The following is a 12980-nucleotide window of genomic DNA, read 5'->3' as shown; positions in this document are numbered from 1 at the left end:
GTTGTGAGAAAAAAACCCCAGAAATAATACCCTGTCAGAGGCTGCTGAGAAGCTTTCTTGTTCCTAGCAGCCTCTGATAAACATTTTGAGAAGTACGCAACTTTCCCCAATTAAATGAAGAAACTGTGCTACCTATATTTAATAAATTAAAGGTAAAGGTTCCACTCGCACATATGTGCTAGTCAGTCCTGACTGTAGGGGGTGGTGCTCATCTCTGTTTCAAAGCCGAAGAGCCAGCACTGTCTGAAGACGTCATGTGGCCAGCATGACTAAATGCTGAAGGAGCATGGAACGCTGTTACCTTCCCATCGAAGGTGGTTCCTATTTTTCTACTTGCATTTTTACATGCTTTCAAACTGCTAGGTTGACAGAAGCTGGGACAAGTAACGGGAGCTCACTCCGTTATGTGGCACTAGGGATTTGAATCGTTGAACTGCCAACCTTTCTGATCAACAAGCTCAGCATCTTAGCCACTGAGCCACCGCGTCCCTTTAATAAATTACATGGTGTATTTTGTCTAAACTATCATCCTATGCCATAGTTATTTTGACCTAAAGTATCTATGGCCAGGATTGGTCAATCAGTAGGTTCCAATATACATTAGAAAATGTTAAATCCCTTCCTTTAATTCTGCTACTTGTTTGCTTGATACAGAGAATTCTAATATTTTTTGCATAACATACCTAATGACATATCTGAATCAGAAATAGGAACATGGTTGTGGTGATGCTACACACAACATTGTTTTGGTTGTGCTTTCCCTAACACATTCTGTCAGAACGATGTCAAAACTAGAAATACATCTAAATAATCAACAACAACAAAATATTATTTGAATAGGCATAGGTTGTATTTTAAGCAGCTTAAGGTGTGTTGCGATTCAGTAATTCAGGATCTCCTGAAAGTTCTTTTTCTGTACAAACTCCATCCCAAACTCCATCTATACCATGGCTTTCTGGCATCTTGCACCTGTTATCTTACGCAAGTTCAATCCTGCTATTCCTATAGATCAGGGGTCCCCAACCCCTGGGATGCAGACTGACAGCGGACTGCAGCCTGCCAGAAATTTGGGCCAAGCATGCAAGCAAAGCCCAACTGAGATGCCGGCAGCGAATGAAACCATGCTCCCCATGGCTGCGGAAAAGCCACCCTCCATGGAACTAGTCTGTGGCACCCCAAAGATTGGGAGCTGCTGCTGTAGATGATTCTGTTCCCCCGAATACATGTGATGAGAATTGTTCCATGTTTGTCAGTCTAGGTACAGAGTGCTTGCTCATCTGTTTGTTCCTGCATTGGAGGGTACATTTTATTTATTTATGAGATTTTTATCCCATCGTTATTACTTTAAAAGTAACTCAAGGCAACGGACATGCCTTAATAAACCTTCCTCCTCCCTATTTTCACCCACAACAACAACCCTGTGTTGGGAGAGAGTAACTGAACCATGGTCACTCAACTGGCTTTACTGCCTAAGGTGAGACTAGAACTCACAATCTCCTGGTTTCTACGTCTACACCCCAGTTTACTTTTGTGTTATTACAAATGCTTGGGTTGTTGTTCAAAAGTCTTTTCTATAGAGTCATTTGGCAGTTGGACATCCTATAAATTAAATAAAAAATTTGTTCCTCCTTGCTGCTGTTGGTTGTGACGTCGTGTGCATCCCACGGACAGCGTTCCTCCAGGCCTTCCTGTCCTCTACCATCCTCCGGAGTCCATTTAAACTCATGCCTACTGCTTCAGTGACTGCATCCAGCCACCTCATTCTCTGCCATCCCCTTCATCTTTTGCCTTCAATCATTCCCAGTTGTTCCCCCTATTGAATGCCATTTTAAAAAAAATGATTTCCTACCCTGGCAGTGAAAATTGAAGATAAAGAAAGCAGATGCATTTATTACAGTTGGCTTTTTCACAAGATTTGGAATTAAATTGTTTCTACATCTGATGCCTGGCAAGGATGTTTTGACATATACAGTAGATAACAGAAGTTCTTATTCTTCACTGATGGTGAAGAATTAATAATAAACAATATAGTAAGGTGTTGTGGCTCAGCAGGATCCGGTTGAGCTGCTGATGGACTCGGATAGTGAGGAACCATATGAGTCTGCCATGGAAGATGTGGAGGATCCTGTGCAGGGTTCAGACTCAGAGCTGGGACCAGAGAGGCTGGTTGGCCACCAGGAGGCGCCTGAGGCATGGAGCAGTGGGGAAGATCAAAGACAGTTTGTCCCTGATGCTCGATTGAGACGGGCTGAGAAATGCAAGCAGCAACTCCGTAAGCAGTCTCATAGAAGATAATTACGCACAGGTGGTTGTGGATGGGCCCCTCCCAAGAGGGTTTATAAGTGATGCATTGGGGGGGGGACATTTGCAGGAAACAACCGTTCGAACTAATATTGAATAAATCTGTCTGTATTCTAGCCGTGTCATGTGGCTTATCTGCGTTGCTTCATTGGAACTTTCTGGGTTGCTGCCAACCTATTATCTTGAACGTGAGTTGCCTGGGCCCTCAGCCAAAGGATTTGTTATCGCATTAATTAAATAGTGGCAAACAGCCAAGCCTGTGTTCTGGTTTATTCACATGTCGGGGGGTCAGAACAGTAAGGGCTGCTGTACAGGAGATGGAACAAGGAATTTTTATTTCGGTAATATTTTTTTTAAGAGAAGCCTTTTAAATGTTTCTTTATTGTAACAGATAAAATCTGACAGATACATTTTCATACATCTTTGTCAAAAACTTGTTGAGATGTTATTCTATACACTAATGATGAATAACAGTAAAAGGTAGATGATGGCAACTAAAGCTGGTTATAATATGCTTCTTTGTTTAATGTATTTGATTTTTATCCTTTATCTTAGCCTTGAGGAAAAGAAATAGGGAGTGGTAGATAACAGTTTATAATTATGAAATTTTCATAATTTGCATCTGCAAAGAAGTGTGTGAGTGAGCATCCATTAGATGGATTTTTTTTCATCTTATCACAGCCTCCAGGGAAAAAGTTGTGTCTAAGAGGTGACACAGTTTTAATGACAACCAAACATGTGAAAACTCAGAAGGAGATTTGAGTGTGGCTTATTGATGCCATTAACCTGGTGAAAACTGCTTGAGGAATTATGTTTTATCTTTACAGCATCAATCATCTTGAATAGCATGAAAGGTTAATGTGATCTTTCCTCTGAGCAACTGACCTATTTAATTCAGGAAGCAATCCTTAGTCTAGTTTAGAGTTTTACTTAGTTTCTTAATTAGCATATTATATTTCATCTTTCTTCTTTTCATAAGGCACATGCTAGATGTTTCTCTGTATTTTAGTATTCTCGAAAGCAGTCTGGTGAAACAGATTAGGTTAAGAACTGTGTTCCTGTATTAAGCAACTTCAAAGTTTGTTAGTGGGCTTGGTTCACATATAACTAAAAGCCATAACCTATAGTTTAAGAATTATAGCACAGTTCATCCATAGTACAAAGCTGAAGTCATGACTAGCTTCATTAACAACATCAACTTTTACTTTAAAAGGAATGACTAATAAGGATTTTGGCTTATTCTTACTGATTGAATTTACACACTCTAAAAAACTATAATGTGGTTTCTTTGGTTTAGGCTTAAAATGCTGTGAATCTGATCTGATTGGCCATTGTGCATGTGTTAGTACAATACATGGATGTGGCCATTGCAACTAATTAGGCAAATCTTGATTAAAACAAACTACACTATATTGCCAAAAGTATTCGCTTACATCTGCTTCTGATTATGTGGATGGGTGAGCAAATACTTTTGGCAATATAGTGTATAAAGGTGAGCTGAAGACTGCTGATGAATTAGTGGATATATCCTTATAATTTTATTGGCAACAATATTGAAAGTGTTTGCCATTGCCATTTTAGCCTTAGCACAATACCTCCAGTGACTGCTTCTACATTCCAAGGAAAGAATCCGAAGTTCGATTCTTATTAGAATTCTAGCAGAGGGACCAATGGTCTATCACGTATAAGGTAGATTTCCATATTCCTAAGACACAATAAGATTTGTTGCCCAAACTCTACCATCTCACAATTCAAAAACTCAAGTGCTCTTAATAGACCACTATTCTGGCTGTCTGAACATTTTTCTTCTAATGAATCTGTACTTACTTATGTTTCTTCTGGAAGAAGGTCGTACGTGGGCCTTCAGAATAATTTATGGGGATGGAAAAGAACAAAGGAGGAAAAAATTAGGCAAGGAACGTGAAGATAAATTTCATATACACAATCTTATTTGTTCCCTAGATATAGTTCCTAGCTGCCTACTGATATTAATACTCTGTTTCAGGAATTGCGTTGATGAAGAAATGGTGCATTGCATTATAGCTATCCATTTTCCTTTAAAGATTTCAAATCAAATCTAAATTTAAACTACCAAAATTAATATAGTGAAAGAATGATGAAGAAGAGGGAAGAAAAACCTTTCACATTTCTTAGGCTTCTTACAACTGTGCACCAACTCTTGAGAAAAATCTTAAATAGATAGATGTCTGGAAATTTGGAACTGTACAAGAGAGATTTTTCATATTTTAATCATATCACTTCTTCAAATTTAGGTTTTAAAAAAAGGAACAAGGTGATTTGAAAAATAGTATCTATGTTTCTGCTTTCTGCCGTCTGATGTTTCTTGCATACAGGTTTCAGTCTGATAAGTCTCTAGAATAACTGCTAAATATAAGATGCTTCATAAAAATGATGTGTCCTGTTAACCACATTTAGTATACACTATATTGCCAAAAGTATTTGCTCACAACTGCTTCTGATTATGTGGATGGGTGAGCGAATACTTTTGGCAATATAGTGTATTTCTTAGTAATTTGTAATCCACACTGAGTATATATTTGTTTCATATGAATGCCTGTTGTGTTTTTAATCATATTTTTGGCTTTTTTCTGAAAATGCCTATTTTTGTTTTCATTTCAGCAAGGGAAACCCTATGTTTTTGATAGAGTATTGCCTCCCAATACATCCCAGGAACAAGTTTATAATGCCTGTGCCAAACAAATTGTTAAAGGTAAGAGTTTTTTAAACAGCTACTTTTGTGCTAGAGAAGTTGATGCAGAGCAGAAGTAGGGAATGTGTAGAAAGCTCATGTAAAAGGGATGGGCAGATTGTGTAACTGGCCTGCTAGTTTTTAGGGGTGGGCGGGTGAGTTGTTTCTCCTGGTGTGTGAGTGAATATATTTATATAAATATATTTTTAAAATAAAATTTAGAATCCTCTGGAAGCTCATAGATGGTAACAAGAATTGATGAGCCTCCTCTCTCTATGTGGTAGAAGATATGAAAAATCATGCATATAATTAGAATAATGACACTCTTTTCGATGTCATGTCCAGTTCCTGACCAAGAAAATTTAGGAGCTGGCAGTGTGACTGTTTGCACAGAATAAATAGATGAGCATGCTGGTTTTCATCAGGGTTTGATCTGTAGCACTGATGCGTTCTCTTAAAAAAAATCAAGTCAACAAACTATCATTTGTTTTCCTTGCTATTATCTACTCTGGGATAAGATCTCAAGTGAGGACCATGTTCTGGAGAAGGCTGATTAATTTACATAAGCAAGGATTTTCTGGTGTTGATCCTCCTGTGAGATTATAGTAGTGCTTATGACCATGGAGTTTCATGGCTGAATATCTTAAAGGTATTATTACAATCTTAATGTTACGGTTCCACCACAAAACTGCGGTAGACTAAAGCGCGTGTGACTAAAGCGCGGTGACAAAACCGCACCGTCAAAACCGCGCGACAACAGCGCGCCGACAGAAGCGCGCTGTAACATAACCCTAAAAATAACCCTAAACCTAACCCTAAACCTAACGCTAAACCTACCCTAAACCTAACCCTAAACCTAACCCTAAACCTTACCTTAAGTTAAATCGCGCTTCTGTCGGCGCGCTTCTGTCGGCGCGCTTCTGTCGGCGCGCTGTTGTCGGCGCGCTGTTGTCGGCGCGCTTTTGACATCGCGGTTTTAGCGCCGCGGTGTTGTTGGCGCGCTTTTGACGTTCGCGGTTATGTCGTGCCACGAATGTTACAGGGAATCCACGAGCCTTTGGTTAGTTACAAATATTACAAATATTACCATTTGTGACATATTTCTTAATTTATATGGTATAATAAGAATATTTTGTATGATAGTGAACAGAAAATTATGGAAGCAGTATATTGTGCATGAACTTGCAGATTAACCAATATTGAGACAATTGGTTACAGCTCTTCATTTAAAGTGATTTACTGTAACATTTCCATTATTCTGTTGACATGATTATAGTTTATTCCTTAGCTATTTATACTACAGATGTGAAACATTTTCATAGTTCTAAAAGAAGAGAATATGTGTAGCTCAGAGTTGAAGTATAGAATCCTTGGTGCTCTCTGAATTGTTTGCTTGTAGACTTTTCATTACCCATTTAGGTAACATCATCGGTGTGAGTTTGGGTTTGCTCGCTGTTTACATACAGCACCTTATACTCCCTTTGTGAATGGAAATTCAATTCAGTGAGTGTAATATAAAGTTAGGAAACAAGGAATTATGGATATATAGCCCATAACTTAGACCACCCTTTATTAGATAGGTATCTATGCTATTTGATGTTAAGGGTTTGTTAAATTGAGTGATTAAAAAATACTCATTTGATTCTAATTGTCATTCATCAAGTAATTAATATAAAGTTAGGAAACAAGAAATTATGGATATATAGTCCATAATTTAAACCAGGGGTGTCAAACTCATGACACGTTGTCATCATGTGATGTGTATAAACTCCCCCCCTCACTATACTGCGGGTGGGCGTGGCCAGCACGTGACACATCTGGCCTGTGGACCGCAAGTTTGACACCCCTGATTTAAACCATCCTTTATTAGATTGCCATCTATGCTCTTTGATGTGTTATTAAAGTGAAGGATTAAAAATACTCATTTGATTCTAATTGTCATTCATCAAGTAATTAGCACCACATTAGTGAGCTCTATCAAGACAATTCACTGAGAAGAAAGTATTCCTTTTCCCTCAAGGTACAAAGTACGATTCTTTACAGGATAATTTCTCTTACTACATGATTTCAAATAAGCATTACTATTTGTGTGTAATGACTTTGATTCTGATATGTGTCCAAGAGCGACTTTTTAAAGTTCTGGTAAGATGAAACATTAGTAAATATTAATTGTTATTAAATGCTGTGAGCATTTAGTATCATTGCAAGGTTTGGTTTGTTCAGATACAAGATTTACATCAGCAATTTTTCAGAACTGCTTGAAAATGTGTGACAATTAGGTTAATAGTTTTTCCTTTATTCCTCATGAATAATTTAAACTTTTCTCATATTCTCAGGGAATCTGGATTTGGGTCCATTCTTGTAATTGGTGTGAATCCGGTAACACTTAAAAGTTATGCTCATTATAGAGGCTGTCATTTTGTTCAGTAATTGTATTGTTTATTTAAAGTTACACCAGTACAGGGAGTCCTCGATGTATGACCACAATTGATGCAAAAAATTCTGTTGTTAAGTGAGTTTTGCCCCATTTTATGATCATTCATGCCACAGTTGTTAAGTGAATCACTACAGCTGCTGTTAGTAACATAATTGTTAAGTGAATCTGCACGCCAAATTGACTTTGCTTGTCAGAAGGTCCCAAAAGTGATCACATGACCCTGGGATACTGCAACCATCATAAATATGAGCCAGTTGCCAAGCATCCCAATTTTGATCATGTGACCACAGGGATGCTACAATGGTTGTAAGTGTGAAAAACAGTCATAAGTAATTTTTTTCAGTGCCATTGCAATTTTGAACATTCAGTAAATGAATGGATATAAGTCAGTGAATACTTGTAGTATAATCTGATTGACATGCAGTTTGGAATATTAATCTTTATTCAGAAAAGTACATTTGTAGGAGGAAAGATATGGATGACAGAGCACTAAAAATCTTACAATTTTGTGGAAGCTTAACACCTCTGACCTCCATCTTTGCCAGTGAGACTTGAAAGATGCATCTCCTACAGATGTCCTTGCCTTCTCTTTTCTTCTTTCTCTCAGGCTGTTTAGAGAATAATCCATTTTCTGTGTAGGAAAATGGCTGTCCTACCTGCTAAGTCCTAGTTATGGAAAAGAATTAACATGTTTGAAATAGGAAATCACCAATATAGATAGGCTGATGGCATTTTCTCCTTTTATTATAGCTCTTTCCAGATCATGTAAATATGTTCAATTTCCACTTTCACATACAAACATGGATGTTAAATAAATCTGAAAATTGAACTTACTGCAATCCTGATTTTTTTTTTAAAAAAAGACCTTTAAACAGGAGTAATTATTTACTGGATTCTTTTCAATCTCAGTATGTAAAATATTAACAGCCCAAATAATTTATTTGCATAGCTAACTCTGTTGTATTGTGAGAGAAATTAGGCTTAAAATCAAAATTTATTTTATTTTGTCATAGATATGTAACAGAAAGACTCACTAAGGTAGGGAGAGGAGTCAAACAGGGAATTAGTTGGGAATCCCTATGTGGGCACACAAGAAGGTGAAGTCTAACTCCCCTTGAACATCATTGAGCCTTCTCTAGTCTCTCCCACTTGCAAACCAACAGTCTGAGAAGATTCCTGTTTATAGGGTTGAATAATAAAATATATAATTGAACACTTCACACGTGGGTCTGGTTGTTTGTACCTGACAGATATTAGTTAGTATATATAGCCATGTATAAACCCATCAGCAGATAAATATCAGGTTATTAAAATTATTTAATTTTCTTCAACATTATAATACAATATTGAAATAATAAATGAGTACCGAATCATATTGGCCAGTCTCCCTTCCTCTTTGATACAAAGCAAATTCAGAAACCAGTAATTGATGAATTTTGTTAAGCCTACTTAATAGAATATTATGCAGAGAAGCTCCAGTGCTATTCTCAATTTCTTAAGGACAAGAGATGGTAAATATATCTCAGCAGCATTCAAATTATTCAAAGCCATTTTAATTGTATTTTAAATTATTTTAGCCCACCTCCTCTACAATATGCTGCTATGTTCCCTAGCTTTGTCCCACTGAGATAGATCCAGTCTAAGTTTCTTCATGCAGCAATGATAACAATAACGACGTACACTATAATTTTCAAATTGAAGAAAGTTAACATAATTTTAATAGCTTGAACTATTTTTACTGTTCTTTAAATGGGCGTAATGTAAAATAACTTATGAATACATGTGTTTTTCCATGAAGACATAATCATTTTTTTTCCGTTTTGAGTCCATAATAGACTGAAATACAATATGTCAATATTCTATGTACATTAAGGACAATCTATCTTATGTAAACTTTTCCTCAATGTAGCAGTTAAAATCTTAGCATCAATAATTAAGAAACACTGATCAATAGCAGATAGACTCATAAGATCATTACCAGACTTCAACATTATGATAATGTAAGCTTTGTAGTATGAAGGTGATATTTTCATAATAAACCTGAAATATCTTTGAAAGTATAGGAATTATTTCACCTTGATTTTTTTAATACCATGGTTATCTCACCTGGTGCACAGATTTCATCATATCAGTAGTATAACATATTTTTCAGAAATGTTGGGAGTGCGGCCAACTCTGTTGACTAAACATTAAAAATTTCTAGATTTATTTCATCAACCAGTTTCATTGTATTTATTTTGTACAATGGCAATAAAGGCTATATTATTAAAAAAATGTCTACCTACTAGCTATATCTCCCCATTTTAGAATATAATGTCTTATAGAACTTAAATAAATAAATAAATTATAATTAATTGCTTCATAGGAGGCTGTTGCAACTCTATATTAATCAGTGAGTAGATGGAATCAACAAAGATTGTATGTAGGAGTACAACAGTCTGTTGGGATGATTCCTAAACAGGTTTTTAGTGCTTGGTGATTTTTCTCTCCAGGATGTCTATCCATTTTTCTAAATACATCTTTGATGTTTCACTCAGGTTAAAAGGTATGAATTTTGAATTTGTAGTGTTACATATTTCACAAAATTATGCAGCTGCAATTTTAGCTGCCTATTTCACAATTTTAGGTAACTCTGAGCCCTGTTAATCCAAGGCTGTGGGTTTTTGGGAGTGGGGGATTTAAATCTGTTGTTTCATTGAGTTTCCAAATTGCTTAAACTAAACCTGCAGTGCTGTATAGATAAATGAAGCACCATACTCTGGTTTGTAAAAGGTGGCCTGGTTCTGAATAGGGCAGTGATGGCGAACCTATGACACGCGTGTCAGTGCTGACACGCGTAGCCATTTGGGGTGACACGCACAGGATTTCATGCAATTCATCCTCGGCTCCTGCACGGCCGCCGAGGATGAAAGAATCTGTGCTGGAGGAACGGGGGGGCAGGACGTGTGATCTCCCCCGCCTACACTCACTTACTGTATCGCCGCCGCCCCTTTCTGAGCGCAGGGGCTGCTGGTAAGGCGTGCATGCCGTGCGCACACACGTCATCAGCGCGGCGAGGGAGGACCCGCAGGAGAGGAGCGCGGGAACAGTGCGCGCCTCTCTCCAGTCAGGCCGGCACAGAGAGTCTACTCCTGGGACTGTCGATTACGACCGCACCACAGCAGGGAACAGCGGAGTGCCAACGGGAACTGTGAGCGCCATTAGCAGCAACTATAAATTGCGCAAAATTATGTTTTTGTCGAAGTGACACACAACGCGAGTTATGCTCGATTTTTTGCCGATTTTTGACACACCACGCCAAAAAGGTTGCCCATCACTGGAATAGGGGATAGTGATGGCTATTAAAATAAGAGAGCAATTGGTTAGAAAACTTTCAAAAGGTGACCAGTTTCTTTTCAACATTACCACCTATATTTCTCTTATTCTGAATACCTAATCTTTTGGGGTTTAAGTGCCATATATGGCTGAAAAGAGTGCAAGATCTGTAATCCATTAGGGGGATAGGATCAGGAGCAATGGATAAAACCAGAACACAGACTAATTAATTAAACTGAAATGCTATTACTTTATCTCAATGACTGGGATTAATTTCCAAACATTTGGTAATTTTATTTGTTTGTCACATTCAACATTTCAGTTGTAAAGAGTTTTGAAGATCTTACCCTAGTGTGAAAAGGTGGTAGTTCAACATCTCTGCACAAACTGTTCCTATTCTGTTTGTGTGAAAATCCATGGCCCTAGGATGAGTAGAACATATTCTTGCTAATCCAGAGTTTTTATGGCTCAGCCATGGTAACATTATAGATTCCATTTCATCCTGTTCCCTCTTACACATTTTCTTTCTTCTTGTGTCATCATGTGATAGTGCTTAGAGCAATTACATTTACACAGCATAAAGAGATGCACGTGTGTGTACTATCCCTATGAATGAATGAAGAAACCCTGGTGAAAATGTTGAAATAATCCTAAAAACGTGTCTCTTCAATGCATTTTAGCTTGGGAGAGTCAGCACCATTTCCTTGGACAGCTCCTTGAATAGAAAAAAAATCCTGCCTTTAAGAGCTTTAAATCATTATTATATAGTGCTATATTTATCCTCAAACTATCCCCGGTTTACTAAAACACACCCGTTAGTCAATTTATGCGGAAATTGGAATAGTGAACATATTTCATTTCAGTAAATACATCAACAGCTTGTGAAATCAAAGTATCTAGCAGGTTAGCAAAACTGTTTAACATGCCTACAACACATTTTTGTTTATTTATATTTTGATTTTAAAATCTAAGGTGTTTGGATCTAATGAACATGATACTGGATTGCATGTCTCAGAAATTTAAATGCACCAGCAATTTATCTTACTATTAGACTTATTGCCCATTCAAAAATAGGTAAGAATAATTTGGGATGTTGTTTTATTATTTATAATCAAACATATCCAGCAGAAGGTTAAATGTAAAACTCAGCATAGACTTATGAATTGCAGATTAGTATTTAAAATGGGCAGGCTTATTTAAAGCACAAATGTCTACAAAGTAGTTGCCCTTTAGTGTTATTTTGATTTGTTTGGAAAGTTATGTCAGTTCTTGTTGCCTGTGCATCACAGAGAACAGTGTGGAATTGCTTTCCTCTCCAATTACTTGGCTGATGAAATCCTTTCCCATAAACCTGCATGCTTTTTAAAAATTAAATTGACTTACACCAAATATTGTGTAACCAAAATGGTGACATTTGTGTTATTCCTAATTGTAGGTGGTAACTTGGCCATAAAATGTTACAGGACATTCAGATTATGACATTTTATTCAAATCATAAGTAACTTTTTAAAATCATCTATCTACAATGTTATTGACATAAAGCTAATAAAACAATCTTAAATATGGGAGGTGGAAGGTTTTTTTTTTGATACTACTGGAAGAACAGTATATAGTATAACAAGGGTGTCAAACTCAATTTCATTGAGGGATGTATCAGGCTTATGTTTGGGGGTCCAGGGGGGCATGGCCAGCTCAATGTCACTTGTGTTGGGAGCACCTTTGGTGGCCCATGCGCTCTGCCAGTGAAAACAGGCTCCCTATAAATAATAATAAAACTCAAACTCAAACTCCCGAGCTCCATTTTCAACTGCACTGGCCTCCTGCAACCCTCTGCCAGTGAAAACGGAGCTTGTAAGTGCTGCCTGCAACCCTCACGAGCTCCATTTTCGGCTGCAATGGCCTCCTGCAATTCTGCCAGTGGGTCACACGCATCCCTCCTGAGCTCCGTTTTTGCTGGCAGAGAGCTGGTCCTTCACTGTTTCCAGGGTGGCCCCATGGGCCAGATCTAAACACTCCATGGGCCAGATCCGACCCCCAGGCCTTGAGTTTGACACCCCTGCACTATAAGGTGTAGATATGACTGGGTGTATGGCTTGTCTTCACCAAAAGTCATAGGATGTTACAATGTAAATTAGCACCCTTGTTTTCCTGTTATTCCCCCCACCCCCATCAGCTACTGTCCTTAAGGATAGACTTAATAAAATAAAGCCATATATT

At 37.6% G+C, this 12980-nt stretch overlaps 1 protein-coding gene across 1 annotated transcript in view; it reads left to right on the top strand.

Annotated features, from left to right (window-relative positions):
• Positions 1-12980, top strand: part of KIF5C (kinesin family member 5C) — an 85222-nt gene that overhangs the window by 12948 nt on the left and 59294 nt on the right. The window contains exon 2 of the mRNA XM_032224547.1: positions 4942-5032. Coding sequence (XP_032080438.1) covers positions 4942-5032 — 91 coding nt within the window. The remainder of the gene's footprint in view (positions 1-4941; positions 5033-12980) is intronic.

This window comes from Thamnophis elegans, chromosome 1, assembly GCF_009769535.1.
Source record: "Thamnophis elegans isolate rThaEle1 chromosome 1, rThaEle1.pri, whole genome shotgun sequence".
NCBI lineage: Eukaryota > Metazoa > Chordata > Lepidosauria > Squamata > Colubridae > Thamnophis > Thamnophis elegans.
This window is presented reverse-complemented; position numbering and strand designations above follow the sequence as displayed.